A 14,982-nucleotide genomic window follows, 5' to 3' on the forward strand; every position below is an offset into this window, starting at 1 on the left:
GTCACACTTGCTGGGGCCCTGCGTGACAGCATCCATGGATAGCGAACTTGACCCGGCCACAGGCAGGGCGCACTCGGGGAATGACCTTTAGACAGGCTGGGTGGACGGGGCCAGACTGGGGGGCTGGAAGCCAGATAGAGGAAGGAGTGACAGGAGCCATCAAAAGTGGAGCTGGGGGACTTCCCTGGCGGTCCAGTGGTTAAGACTTTGCCTGCCGATGCAGGGGGTGCGGGTTCGATCCCTGGTCGGGGAGCTAGGATCCCACATGCCTCGCGGCCAGAAAACCAAAACATGAAACAGAAACAATGTTGTAACAAATTCAATGAAGACTTCAGAAATGGTCCACATCAAAAAAAAATCTTAAAGAAAAAAAAAAGTGGGGGCTTCCCTGGTGGCACAGTGGTTGAGAGTCCGCCTGCCGATGCAGGGGACATGGGTTCATGCCCCGGTCCGGGAAGGTCCCACATGCCGTGGAGCGGCTGGGCCCGTGAGCCATGGCCGCTGAGCCTGCGCGTCCGGAGCCTGTGCTCCGCAACGGGAGAGGCCACAACAGTGAGAGGCCTGCGTACCGCAAAAGAAAAGTGGAGCTGGAGAGAGTCCGACCCTGGACCGCGGTCCTTCCTCTCAGCCCAGGTGGGCCAGCTTCCTTTCCTGCCTGGCTCGTAGGCTCCCAAGGCCCACCTGTGCCCCCCAGGGCCCTCCTCCCTCTGGTGCTAGCCCAGCTGTGCTAGCACCTCCACTGCAGGCAGCTGCCCTCTTATACCAGCCACTCGGGGACAGGAGGGGCCTGAGCGCTTGGCTCTGGGCACCGGGGATCCACAGATCCCCTTCCTCTCCCTGCAGCATGCTGCACCTGGAGCAGCGGACAGGCCGGCGGACCCTCAGGATCTGAATCATGAGCGTAAACCAGGCTAGAGTGCAGAGAAGGGCAGGCCCGGAGAGCTGATGAGAAGTAGCAGAGTTTCTGCTTCTAGAAAACCTGAGGCTGCACTGCTAGGGGCCCAGAAACCATCTGGCATAGTTCCTACCCCCAGAAGGCCACCCTCCTGGAGCCGTCCGCCTGCTGCCTGACCGCTTCCTCTTATCAGCCTCGGTCTGACGTCACAGAGGCATGGGAAGAAGGATTTGGGCTAGAGCTGCCATCTGACCACTTCCAAAGGAAGAGGAACCATAGATCTGCCATTGGCATGTGTGAGAGACAGTGAGGGAGGTGTGGTGTGTACACAAGCAAACACACGCCCGGACCACAGGCCTGGGCCAGGCTGTAGCTGGGGGACCTCCGAGAAAACAGGTAGTCACGGCAGCCAGAGCTGGGGTCGGGGGGCAAGAGGAGCAGGGCAGCAAAAGGCAGGTACGTGGAAATGTGGGGTCCTAGGGATGATTGACAACCGGGGGCTGGGGGGTGCCAAGGATACTTGGTTATGTCACAGTCAGGTATCTGTCCAGAGGGAGCTAACTGGACAAGGGAAGAAGGAGGTCAGAGCATCACCAAATGTCCCAGGTCAGGGAATTCAGAGAAGCAGGTCTTGAGAAACGCCCAGCAGCAGCATGGGATGTGCTGAGAGGACAGAGAGGCACAGAGCGCCCCCTCCCTGCCCACAGTCATCGGCTTTGGCGCCCGGCTTTGGGGCCCCAGGACCGGGGGCACTGCTGTTCCTCTGCTGTCCCCTGGTGGCCACTGAAGGAAAGGTGGCATCTGAGCCTGGGGCTCCAGGCAGACCTGGGTCCGTAGGTGTACGTGTCAAACCAAGGTCCCCTGTCTCTCTCAGCTAGAAGAACCTTTGGAGCTCTCTGGCCTTCCTCTGCCTCCTTACCCTGGGGTCTTGGAATTCTGGTCTTGGGCTTCCTCTGAGCCCTTAACCACAGCCCATCTGGTCTGGCAGCCAGGCTGCCACCACCAAGGGACACCAGCTCAGGACACAGCAGGGCCTGACCGTAAGGAGACCATGGAGGCCCGGGGCAGCTCCAGCCCCACCTGCCGAGGAAGGTCTCTCTACAAACAGCAAGGAAGCTGGTCCCTGGTCCCCAGATTCTGTCCCTCATTCCATCTTGGCAGCCACAAGACCCTCTCCACTGCCCCTGGTGTCCAGAAATGCATGCATCTCATTGCCTTGTCCCCTGGGTCCAGTCGTACCTAGGCCCAGACCTCAGCCCCCACCTTTCTCAGGCCCCTGCTGAGTCCCAGCACTGGTTCTTCCCCACTGGCCCTGTAGCCCTCTCAGTCTCATCGGTCCTTCCAGCCCATTGCTAGTCTTCCTCCTCCAGGAAGCCCTCTCTGCCTGCCCCATCCACCTCAGCTCACACCATCTCTCCCTCTCACTTCTGGTTTATACTGATATTACATGTGTAAACTCTCTACCTGATGCCCAGGTTGCAGACAGGCAGCATGTAGGTGGGTGTTTATTTCAGCCTGCACAGTGTCTTAGAGAGAGGTGAATAGTGGGTTACTTGCCAAGATTTTTAAATGGGGCAAATTCACGTAAAAACCTGGATTTTCTGGCTTCTCAAAAAAAGCAGAAGCCCTGGACACTGGCCAGCATCCCTGCCTGGCAGGAGCTGACGGGCATCCTGGCACGGCCCACCCAGCCCAGCCTACCCCTCACCTTATTGCTCTCACTTGTGCCATCTGTCTGGCCAGCCCCTGCAGGCTTTGGGGTCTGCAGCCTCTTGGGATTACTCAGAGCAGAGCAAAGCCCCAGGAGAAGAGCAGCTGAGGCTCCGAGCCACCAGCCCAATGGGCAAAACACTCTTGGGTGGTCGGTGGACCAAAGGGTGACATTGTGAGTGGCTATCTCATGGCTTAGTCCCTTCAAGGCTGTGACCTGGTGCTTGCCCCACTGCCATCTTTCATTCCTTAGTTTTGGGGGGGTGGGCAGTCCCAGCAAGCCTCCCCTCCAGACTCTGGGCCCCAGGAGGCCCCCCTGCCCGCTGGCTCTCAGGGCAGCCATAAATGTGTATTAAATGAGCACATGCAGAGGGCACCAGGGTATTGGTAAAGGAAAGGGCTGGACTCCCTCCAAGGTGCAGACCACCCACTTTGATTTTAGTCTCAAAGCAGACACTTAGTAGATTCCAGCTGCGTATATGGTGCAGTGCTCAGTGGGGTAGGGACACTGGGACTGTGGGGAGGGACTGATGCCCTGCGGTCACGTGGCGGCCCTGCCCCATCTTCAGCCGGGGCCTGCCCCTCCCCTTCCCCCCTTCCCCTCTTTCATTCACACCTTCCTCCCATCCAGCTGTCTCTGCTCCTGCAGCCCCTTCCTCTCCTATTAACCATCCTGCCTTTTGGTTGTGATGAGACAGTCCTCTACCCCAACCATCCTTGTCTCCCCACTACACCTGTATTAAAATCCTACCTCTGGACCTGCCCTTCAGGACCGTCCATCACTCTCCCCAACCAGTCCCCTTCCCCTGACCCACCTCCCTCATCCTTCACTCAGACTCAAAGACAGGTGTTCCCCAAACACGCCCTGAGTGTCCCTGCCGCCCTGCTCATGATGCCACAGGTCCCTCCGATGCCTGCTCCCACCTTTGAAAGCCTGTCTCAGACGCCCCTTCCCCAGGACACCTCCCGATGCCTCAGCTGGCAGCCAGTTCTTGTTCCTCTGCCACCATGGTGTCATATCTGCATTGCCTTGATGGGTCCTCTGAACAAGAATTTTCTGAGGCCAGACCCTTAGCATCCTCTCTCGGGACCTACTGGGTACAAGTCTACAATGTACTTATGAACGGAGTAAATGAATGAAAGAACCTACTGACCAGCCCTTGCCCTTTGTAGCTTACCTGGAGCAGAAGAGTTAACACCAACTCAACAAACATTAGTGCATGCTGGGTTGGAGAAACAGACAGGATTCCTGCTCTCCTGGGGGTTCCAGGCATCTGAGCATGCTGGGAACATGGGATCACAAGGCACACTGTGGCTCAGGAGGCCACCCTGAATCGAGGCCTGAGCAGGCAGTGTCCACTGGGTACCTGGGGTGGCGCAGGTGCTGCGGAGGAGAGAGGAGGGACGTTCGGGAGGGCTCAGGAACACTCGTGTGAAAGGGAGGTGACCACAAGCTCTCCGAAGCCCCTCTGCCCCTCGGGCCTCTGGGCAGGAGGAAAAGCCCCCCAGGCAAGTCCTCATGGGGCTCTCCTGTCACAGCTGCTCACCAAAGATGCAAAGCAGAGGCTGGGCTGCCAGGAGGAAGGGGCAGCAGAGGTCAAGAGACACCCCTTCTTCAGGAACATGAATTTCAAGCGCTTAGAAGCCGGGATGTTGGACCCTCCCTTTATTCCAGATGTAAGTAGCCTCCCCAGCCTAGGCTGAGCCTGTGCATTGGTTTATGACCTTCGCCTTCACTAAACATCTGTGCTGGGCCCCGGGTCAGAGGCTGAGACCTGTGGGCAAGGGGTGGCCCCCGTCTTCCTGTAGCAGGGCGTCGCCCGGTCTGGGGGTCTCTGTACCCACCCTGGCATCGTCACCTCTATGAAGTCCTCATCTCCAGAATCCCAGGCTCCCAGAGCCCCTGGGAGGCCTCCCCCACTGACCTCGAATACCCAGAGGGCAGGGCCCGGGTTTGTCTCTGTGAGTCCCCACACGGCTGCCCCAGAGCATGTTTGGTAGATGAGTGAGATGAAAGAGATCACTATGGTTACGGCGCCGGGGCCATAGCACCACTGACGACAGCCCCATGGCCTGGTGCCTTGACTGCCCCATTTTGCAGGTGAGGAAACTGAGGCCTCCAGGAGATATGTAACTTTAACAAAGCACCTAAGCACTACAGCTGGGACCCCAGCCCAGGTCTGTGTGGCTGCCGAGCCTGTGTGCTGACCTACCACCCCTGACTGGCCTCCGATGCGAGAAGGGCCAGGGAGGTCCTCCTGGGACATTGCCCCGTTGCATACTGTGTGGGGCAGTGATGGCAGGAAGGGGCCCTGAGCTCTTGTCACCCCAGCTGGGGGCCCCTTGGCCCCTCTGAGCGAAGGGCAGCCCGGGTTCCCGGGGCGGGGGTGGCCCTGGGAGACCCCCGCTGCTCTCCATCAAAACCCTCCGGGCCTGGCTGGGCCCACCAGAGCCACAGGCAGGGCTCATGGTGACCAGCGCCCTGCCCTCCCAGCCCCGGGCTGTGTACTGCAAGGACGTGCTGGACATCGAGCAGTTCTCCACCGTGAAGGGCGTCAACCTGGACCACACAGACGACGACTTCTACTCCAAGTTCTCCACAGGCTCTGTACCCATCCCTTGGCAAAGCGAGGTGAGCACGGCGGGGCCCTCAGCTTCACCCTGAGGGGAGGGTGCAACGAGGGCAGAAGAGGGACAGCTGGGTGGGCGTCCCTGTGGGCATACTGGGGCATGGTGTGGTGCTGGGTCAGGAGCTGGCTGGGCAGGAAGAGGAGGCCTGTCTCGATGGCTCTCTGGAGGAGCGTGGCTGGGAAACAAGAGAAATGGGGCAGCAGTGGGAGGCACAGGGGGGCTGGAGGTGGGGCAAGTTCGAGCTGGTTCGAGTGAGATGGCAGTGATGGGGCAGTGGGCCTGCAGCGCTGGAAGGGGGAGGGTCCGGAGCACTGGGGTAGAGGAGGAGCTGGGGGTGAGTCCCGTGGCTGGGAGATGAGCGCTTCCCTGCCACTGCCCTCCGTGGCCGGCTACTGTCTTCTCGGAGAGGGCGGCTTGCAGGGCCGTCAGGGAGAGGCGGTGGGCGGGCCTTGCTGCCTGGCTCTCTGCCCTGTGAGATGGAGGGCGGGCGGAGAGCCTGGCAGGACCGGGCTCGGGGCAGTGTTGCCCAGGGCTGAGCTGCTGGGATTCCTGTCCACCCAAGATGACCAACGCAGCCCCTGACACCACCCGTGTTTTGACCGCTTCTCCAGATGATCGAAACAGAGTGCTTTAAGGAACTGAATGTGTTTGGACCTAACGGTACCCTCTCGCCGGACCTGAACAGAAGCCACCCTCCGGAACCGCCAAAGAAAGGGCTGCTCCAGAGGCTCTTCAAGCGTCAGGTGAGACCCTCACTCCCACCTCAACCCTGCTGTCCTGGCCTCAGCTCTGGGAACCCCCAGGTCTTAGCCTTCCAGACAACTGAGACCAACTTGCAGGCTGGGGAGACTGGGGGCAGCAGCAGCCTGGAAGGGAGAGGCAGCCTGTCTGAAGTGCCTTGAGACCCACTGGCTGATGGGGTCCCCAGAGCAGAAGGGGCAGGGCCAGCCCAAAGTTAACCGGTCATCAGGGTTCCTCAGCCTCGCTTCTGCTGACGCTTTGGGTTAATTCATTGTCACGGGGAACTTATGCGTTGAGGGAACTTAGCAGCATCCCTAGCCTCCACCCAGTAGATGGCAGTAGCACCCACTGCCGTGTGTCAATCAAAAATGTCTCCAGGACTTCCCTGGTGGCACAGTGGTTGAGAGTCCGCCTGCCGATGCAGGGGACATGGGTTCGTGCCCCGGTCCGGGAAGATCCCACATGCCGCGGATCGGCTGGGCCCGTGAGCCATGGCCACCGAGCCTGCGCGTCCAGAGCCTGTGCTCCGCAACGGGAGAGGCCACAACAGTGAGAGGCCCGCGTACCACCCCCCCCCCCAAAAAAATTGTCTCCAGATGCTGCCTAATGGCCCTGGGGACAAAACGCCCCTAGTCGAGAGCCATTGTAAAGACGACGCAAGTTATGTAGGTAAAGATTTGACAAAGAACAGGGGGATCTGGTGCTGGAGAGGTGATCCCCAAAGAACCTCATGGCTCCCATAGTTTGATGCTGTGCCCTGCAGCTGGCAGCCAGAGGAGACTTTGGCCCTCAGGAAAAGGTATTCTTCCCTCAGAGCCTGTCCCTGGATCAAGGGTTGCTGTGGGCCACATGGGAGAAATGTCCCAGGAAGGACCCGGCAGGCTCTCTAGAGTGAGAGACCCCTAACCTCATCCCTGCCACCAAGAAGATGGCCACAATAGCGCCGCCTCCTGGCCTGGCCCTTCAAGAAGGCAGGGCCCCATCCTGAGGCCTGGGAGGCCCCTGGTTCCTTACTTTCCTCCTCCTCCCCCCAAGGGAGTAGCAGCAGCTCTGTACCCAGGCCCCGGGCATCCCAGCTCCCTCCTGCTTAGGTAACAGGGAAGAGGTGGCTGTTCGTGGCACTCCACTGTGGGCCAGGCACTGTGCTGGGTGCTTTTTGAAGGCGTCTCTTATTTAATCTTCACAAAACCCCAGGCCTTCATTCAACTATTCATTCCACCAATATGTATTGAGCACCTACTCCATGCTAGACTGTTACCCGAGGACTTAAGAAGCATCAACAAGCAAAACTGCATCCCTCCTTTGGGGCATCTTAGTGAAGTGTGAGCCCAGGATGTGCTCCCATTAGCCCATTTCACAGATGAGGAAACTGAGGCTGAGAGGAGTTAAGGAACTTGCTCAAGGTCACACAGCCAGTGAGTGAGCCCTTGCGGAGGATCTGGGATAACAGGGCGGGCAGCACGGATCAGGCACACTGAGAGAAAATGCAGACTGAGGCCTGAGTTTGCGGTTTTATCTAAAAACTTCATGTGAGTTTCACCTCCTATTCCATAATATACTCATATCCATCTACTATAAAAATATAATTTTCGGGCTTCCCTGGTGGCGCAGTGGTTGAGAGTCCGCCTGCCGATGCAGGGGACGCGGGTTCGTGCCCCAGTCCGGGAAGATCCCACATACCGCAGAGCGGCTGGGCCCGTGAGCCATGGCCGCTGAGCCTGCGCGTCCGGAGCCTGTGCTCCGCAACGGGAGAGGCCACAACAGTGAGAGGCCCGCGTACGGCAAAAAAAAAAAAAAAAAAAAAAAAAAAAAATATATATATATATATATATATATATATACAATTTTCAAATGCTTCCATTAAGTAAAATTGAAGCTCCAGAAAGAAATGACCTCCACCCCCGAAGTGGCCGAGCCCCCGGGATGGCCTGGGATCCTGCGACAAGCGTTTGCTGTGGAAGCTCACGGCCCAGGTTCAAATCCAGCCCTGACCCTTCTCGGTTGGGTGGCAGCGTATTGAACCCAACCCCCGCCCCAGCCTCTGTTTGCCCACATGAAAAATCAGGATGGAGATGCCGGCTGCCCAGGGTGAGTGAGGTGGAGGACAGTGACCTCAGCACAGTGCCTGGCACCACGACTGCCACCAGGGGAGCAGACACGCCGGCTCTCTTCTGCAACGTGAGGGGCCCGCGCCCACGGGGGTGCCAAGAGGGTGCCAGGGATACTGAGGGCGAGCAGTTCGTGGTTCCCAAGCCGGGCACCTGCTAGAGCCCTTTGCACACACAGCCTTGTTTCCGTCTCCCAACAGCCCTGCGCAGAAGTGGCTCCTAACCCACATCACGGGCCAGGCAACCGAGGGAGTCAGACACTTTCTCAAGGTCACTCAGCTAAGAAGTGGCGGATTTAGGATTCGAACCCGGCAGCCTAACTCTGGGCCTGCAGGCCTAACCATGTAGATAGATATTATAGGAGGGACCACCTCCTCTCTGCCTTGGGCGTCTGTTAATCAGGTAAAGCCCTCTGCCCCAAGGGGTGGCCTCCAGACCTGGGTCTGCAGGGGGAGAACAGAAGGCAGCAGAAAGCAAGGCGGGGAGCTGGTCAGCTGAGCTCCCCTCCAGTTCAGATTCAGAGGCCCCTGTGATGCAAGGTCCCCAGGGCTCGACTCTGTGATGACTGACCTTCTCTCTCCCTCTTTCTCTCCTCCCTGCTCACCCCCCTCCCAGCATCAGAACAATTCCAAGAGTTCAGCCAGTTCCAAGACCAGTTTTAACCATCACATAAATTCAAACCATGTCAGTTCAAACTCCACCGGAAGCAGCTAGCTGCAGCTCTGGCCTGAAGCCCACGGTGGGACCAGCCTAGACCCTTCTCCTTAGAAGCGGACTTGTGACCGGTGGAGCTTCTGCCCTGGCGGGCAGGCGGGGGAGCCCTCCAGGAGCCAGGGAAGGAGGCCGTCCAGCCCCGAGATGGGGAGCCTCCAGGTTCCTCAAAGAGATTTCCACTCAGGTCTGTGTTCGGAGGCGGCCCTCAAGCCAAGGTGGATTGGCTGTGTCTCTGTCGAACATTGCAATAGAAATCCAATTGGATACAACTTGCACGTGTTTTAACAGCGTCATAACTAGAACTGAATTTTGTCTTTATTATTTTTAAAGAAAAGTTTTGTAAATTTCTCTATTGTTTCAGTTTACATTTTGTATATTTGTATTTAAATGAAAGTCAGACTTTGAGGGTGTATATTTTCTGTGCAGCCACTGTTAAGCCATGTGTTTTAAGACATTTTAGAGGGGTGGCGGGCGGGGAAGGGTGTAAAAAAAAAAAAATGTGACTCAAGACTTCCAGAGCCTCAAATGAGAAAATGTTTTTATTAAATGTAGAAAATGATTCCCATTTCACCTTTAAAGGATTGATTGTATCCATCTCTATAACCTTTCCCTCCCTCGCATTGGTATCACCATTCTGTTGGCCTGTAACAATCTGAATTAAATGCTCAAAGACCGACTGGGACTTCACCCCCAGCCAGGATGTCTTCCGTTGGGGTCCATGGAGTTGCCTGGGCCCAACTCCATCAAGATGATGTGCACTTTTCCTTTGGGGGCACACGATGCCACTGTTGCTTTGGCCTTGGCCTCCTCTTCCTTCTGGAACGCGGCCGGTACGTGGAGCTGAGGGTCTTCAGCTCAAGGGTGTCTAGGCCTCTTTCTTTCTGAGTAGGTTCTGACTGCTAAAGCCAGTATGTTTTCAAGAGGCTTGCATTTGGGGATTGTTTTATTCTAGTTTTAAGAGACGCATAGCAACGATAAGGAGTAGTCATGGAACCCCAAGAGTCCCAAATGCTTACAGCCCATAGAAGCATCAGGGAATGGAGGTCTTGGGCTTGTAGCGGAGAAGGTGGCTCTCCCAGGATCTCTGGGCATGTCCCTTGAGTGTTTACGGGGTCATAGGGCCTTGAGAGCTTCCTGGGGCCCCGCAGATTCATTGGTTCAGGTGGCATGGATGCATGAGGTTGGCTCTCCAAGCAAATGGGAGAGGCCGGGCCACCCACAGAAACTCAAGAAAAACTCACTGTCCCTTCCGGGAGAGGTGAAGCAGAGGCGAGCTCTCATCGGGCATCTCAAAGCTCCAGGCACAAGTAGCCCCAGGAGAACTTGGTGGCTTTGCCAGACCAGGGTCTCTAAAGGCAGCCCCCAGGCCCTTTGAGCAGGGCTGTCCAGCCCCAGGGAGCGGCCAGCCTCCCCCCTGCTGCCTTCACAAGGTGACAGGGAGCAAATCTGCCTTTGCCTCCCCTCCGGGACGGGGTGAACAGTTGAATTCCCGGCTCCCCTGCTTGCCAGGTCACCCTCAGTCAGACCTGGTCTCAGCCACTGGGCAGCTGCCAGGGTTTCTCCCGGCGTGGGCCCTGCACTTCCTGCAGCAGCATCTCCTGTTAAAATACAGATTCTGGGCTCCACCCCAAACCTACGGAATGGGATTCCCTGGGAGTAGGGCCCAGGAATCTGTATCTTTAAAAAGCTCGCCAGGTCATTCTGATGCACCCTGGAGTGTGAGAACCACTGCCTTAGGCCATCGGTGGAGCTTTTGATGTGAGCCTCCCAAACTTATTTCTCTAGGTGACCAGGCAACTTTGGAGCCTGAGCTTTTAGGGAGGAGAGAGAAGCCAGCGTGTCAGCCTGTGTCCCAATTTCCATGCTCCTTCCCCAAACTTTGCCTTTGGGTCCTGAGGCTAGACGGGGGCCTGACCGTTGCAACTGACCATTTTGAGGTCATTTTACAAGGAAAGAGAAGAAAAGAAACAGTTGGGCCTCCCTTAGATCCCTTTAATGTGCAGTATTATTTTCTTCAAGACCAGCTCTCGTCTCCGAGGCTGCTTCCGTTACCCCTCTGGAGCTGAGTACAAGATTAATACAAACAGCCGTATTCAGTGTTTGCTGAGGAAGTGGAAAGCTCTTTGACCAGTATTTTAAGATCCTCAAGCTCTTACTGACCCTCCTCAATGAAAAAGACAGTCATCTTCCTGGGACAGTCAGTAGTCCACGCCACCACCCTCCTGTCCAGAAATTTCATTCATTTTGCCCGATTCACAGCAACTCAAACCTTTCCAAACGGGCTGGTGGGGAGCAACCAGTCTCTTTACACCTCAAAGCCAACACACTGTCCGTTTGCGGTAGAGAATCATCAAGAAGCAAGAAAGAAAACATACATCTGCTCAGTGTGTTTCTGCATCGTGAGAGCACAGAGGCTGAAGCACAGAACTTTGCGTGGCTCTCAGGATAACGGGAGTCTTCCTTCACCCTCGCCACCTGTCCCCTGAGCGCCCCAAAGTGTACAGGGTCAGAGTTACTGGCCTTTGCAACCCTCCTTTTCCTTTCGGTCCATTGCTTTGTACAGAGAAGGGGCGTCTTCATTTAGAACAGTGCCTGAAAGCCAGCCCCCTCCCCTCTGGGTCCCCAGTTGCCACAGGTCCTGTCCCTGGACCCCCCGCCCCGCCCTGCTGCCAACCTCTACTCCAGCTTGTTTTCTATGGCTGCATTTTTTAAAAGATTTTTTAACTTAAAAAAAAAAAAACAAAAACCTTCCCACCATCTACCTGTCCAGGAGGAGGCATATTTGGGCAGCCAGTGGATTCAAATCTTTTTACTGCATTTGAACTCTTCACGGAAGAGACTTTCTTCCTCCAAGCATGACGTTTTTCTCACCGGACCTTCTCTGACTTCGTGCCTTTGAGGTGAGACGCAGGGTCTTGCAGAAGCACCTCTGCTTCCCCTGTTCAGGAGCCAAGCCGCTGTCCCCAGCGAGACGGGGGTGGTCTCTGCCGTGATCGCCATGACCTGTGAGTGTTTCTCAAGCCCCCTGGGTGGCTCCCATGATTATAACCCACAAGATCACAAAGACCCAACCCCACCTTCACGGAGGATAGCACCACCTCCCACATCAACTCATCCTCGATCTTTCTAGGCCGGGAACATCATTCTTTAAACCACGAGGCTTCTTGCGAGGGCGGCTGACTTGCACAGTAGCTAAGGGTTGCCCTGTCTTGAGCCGCCCCAGGAGGGCTTGTTTCCCGAAATGCACTGCTCTTAACAAAGGGGAGCGCTCAGTCTTGGAGGCCATGCTGCACGGAAGCAAGCGGTGTGGCCTGGGGTATGCACGCTTCTCAGGCAGCCCACGGGGGCAAATGGCAGTGAGTTCTGGGGACACGTATGTGGACGTGGCCTTGGCATTGAAAGCACAAGTGAGATGCGGCTGCCCGCCCTTGAATCTAGCAATCCTTGGTGATGCTGAGGGCCTGGCCTCCAAGAGGCCAGGGGTCAAGGAGCCCAGCCCTCCGTGGAAGCTTCTCCCTATCCTTCTACACCCCTGTCCTTTCCCCCAGACTTTTCCCACTAACTTTCTCATGGAAACTGCTGACCCAGACCTCAAAACAGAGGGAGCACTGCAGCCTCCTTGAGCCTGGTAGCCCAGGCCTTGCCGAAGGGAACAGCGGCCTTGCGGACCACCAAGTCCCCCGAGATGAAGAGGAAACGCCAGTCGGGGTGACACCCAGCTCTCCTCTGGGGCTGCTGTGTGCTTGCGTATCCATGGGCAACCCCTCTGGTTGTGTCCTGTTCTCTAGCTCCACACTCTGAGGTAGGACCTCCTAACTTTTTAGCCTTTCTATGGAAAGAGTGTGAAATCTTTGTGCATTTCCAAGCGCAGAGCTGTGAGTCATGAACGGCAGAGAGCTCGCTTTCTGATCACAACAGACCACGATGGTGACACCTCGTCCCCCTAGGCACCTTCTGTACCTACTTTTAGGACCAACCAGCCCAGCTTTTGAAGCTCCAACGTGTAGGGGTCAGACCCTGCTCAGGTGCAGGTACCTCGTCTGGTCTAACTTTAAAGGCTTGTGCTGTGGACAGTGGCTAAAACCTTTGAAACACTAGCTCTCCTTAGGAGGGAAAGACACTCCCCAAAAGAAGAATCTAGATGTCTTTCCCTGGTCCATCACTAAGTCATTTTTGTACTAGATCAAAAGCAAATGTTCTCAATTAGAAGAGCTTAGTGGCTGTTAAAATAATTAGTGTTAAAATAATAATCCTTCTAGTATCCAAAGGTTTCTATTTTTTTTTTTTTCAGGGAAATTTTAACATTGATGAGTAAAAATAGTTCCATTCTGGAGTCATTCCTGAGGATAACGGCTTCTGTTCTCCTGCTGCTCTTGAATCTTTGTATGTTCCCTCGAATATGTCACAGTGCTGCTGTATCTAGATCGAACCACTGTTGTTGTTTTTTTAAGAGAAATAAATTCCTTAATGAAAATATGGCTGCACTTCTTCCCTTCTGCTGAGCTGTTCTATTTCTTCTGCCAATGCCAGCTGCCCCCAAGATGCCAGGACGTGCTGCTTCAGTCTTTGAGTTAATCTCTCCTCAGGTGGACGGTTCAGCCCCACCCAGTGCTGGCCCCCATGCTGACCACCCAGCCTGCCCTGGCCCAGCTCCAGGGGGCAGGGTCTAAGGAGACCACCTGAGCCCTTTCCAGCTTGATTGGCTTCTGATCGCAGACCCAGCAGATGGCTCCAGAAGTGTCCCTGCCACAAGGTACCATGCAGGAGTGGGGTGAGAGGGCCTGAGTGGGTGCTGGCACCCAGATCAGATGGGGCACCTCCACCTGGCAGGTTTTACCTGACAGAGGCCGTAACTCGGATGTGGGCTCCACAGAGAGGGCCTCTTCTGGCTGTCCAGCCTTCACGGAGCCACATGTTAGAACTGCTCACCCGCACAGCAGGATGGCCTCAGGACCTGGAGTCCCAGTCTAGGACCCGAGACCCGACCAGTCCCCCTTCACCTGCTTGGCTTAGTGGGACAATGAATAGGGCTTTGGGCTCAAACAACCCCTTTCTGACAGTCTGTATGAGTTTGAGCGGCCACTTAACCCTGAGCCTCAGTGGCTTCGTGTGTACAATGGGGTAACACCTGCTGGCGTGCGGGTTCTCCTGGGAGATTCAGGGGGACACGTGTGATGCCCAGCACAGAGGCCTTTGCCATGGAGGACAGTGTCGCCCTGGCTGTCTTTGGACCCCTTTTGAGCCTTGACCTCAGGACAGGGCAGGGGTCCTAGACCCACACACATCGGCCCCTGGGCCCAGCCCGGGAGCTGGCGGCAGTCCTAGCCCCTGGCAAGGGAGGCCCTGAGCTGGGAGTCGAGGCTGGAGCCGCCCACCTCACAGGGAAGGTAGGAACTGGAATCGTGTCGCCCCGTGGCTCCCGGAGCAGGTGTCTTTCCTCACGATGTTGGAGGACTGAGGAGGAGCCTGCTCACTGAGGGGCTCGAGGGAGGGGGGCTGGTGAGCAATGGGGATGGCGTGGGGACCTGCTTGGCTGAAGGCCTGAGGGGGACTTCTCCTGGAGAAAAAGGAGGGGTGGGAGGAATGCTCTGAGCCTCTGGACAGGGGTCCCATCACAGGTGCTGCTATCTCGGTGGCCCCAGCGCTTTCTCTGGGACCTTCTCCCACTGTCCCAGGACCCTCCCCCACCTGAGCCGGCCCCCCAGGCAGACAGAGCCTCCGTCCTCCTGGGACAGAGGGGCCAAGGGAGAAACTCCAGCCCTGCACACTGGCCACCCGCCCCTGATACTTCTGGGCCCCTTCCCAGACAGAAGGGGCGGGCCAGGGGCAGACGGCCCCTCCCTGACCCCCTCTCACTACAGACAGCCGTGGACATGGTAAGTGGGGGCTGAAATGGCCTCCAACTGATTTATTTTCAGCGAGGCTCAGCGTGGGCACCCCCAGGACACCAAAGAGCCTCAGGATGCTATCCCTCTGGGAGGGGGCCTATCAGGGTGGCGGGATCTACCTGCCACCCCTGGAGGCTATGAAGAGGAAGGAGACAAGGGACCTTCGGGGCCAGGCACTCAAGCTGTAGCAGGTCAGGGCTCCTGGCACCACTTTGGCCAGCTGTCCCTCAAGCCAAGCACTGCCAGGCCAGGTTGGCTGTGGCGGGGGACAGGGCGGGCAGAACCATAGGAAGGA

General features: G+C 56.7%; 1 protein-coding gene across 7 annotated transcripts in view; it reads left to right on the plus strand.

Moving 5' to 3' along the window:
- The window catches only part of GRK5 (G protein-coupled receptor kinase 5), a 224,016-nt gene extending 210,111 nt beyond the window's left edge, over positions 1-13,905 (plus strand). For 5 of the 7 annotated variants that reach the window (XM_089898230.1, XM_089898231.1, XM_089898232.1 and 2 more), the window contains 4 exons: positions 4,145-4,282; positions 5,100-5,237; positions 5,848-5,979; positions 8,701-13,905. In XM_089898230.1, the coding sequence (XP_089754356.1) occupies positions 4,145-4,282; positions 5,100-5,237; positions 5,848-5,979; positions 8,701-8,799 (507 nt within the window). In that variant the 3' untranslated portion in view covers positions 8,800-13,905. The remainder of the gene's footprint in view (positions 1-4,144; positions 4,283-5,099; positions 5,238-5,847; positions 5,980-8,700) is intronic. The other 2 variants (XM_089898229.1, XM_030759301.2) reach the window with 2 other exon arrangements.
- The last annotated feature ends 1,077 nt before the right edge of the window (positions 13,906-14,982 follow it).

This window comes from Delphinapterus leucas, chromosome 16, assembly GCF_059928025.1.
Source record: "Delphinapterus leucas isolate spDelLeu-1000000601 "Yukka" chromosome 16, BTC_Dleu_Yukka2, whole genome shotgun sequence".
NCBI classification, from domain to species: domain Eukaryota; kingdom Metazoa; phylum Chordata; class Mammalia; order Artiodactyla; family Monodontidae; genus Delphinapterus; species Delphinapterus leucas.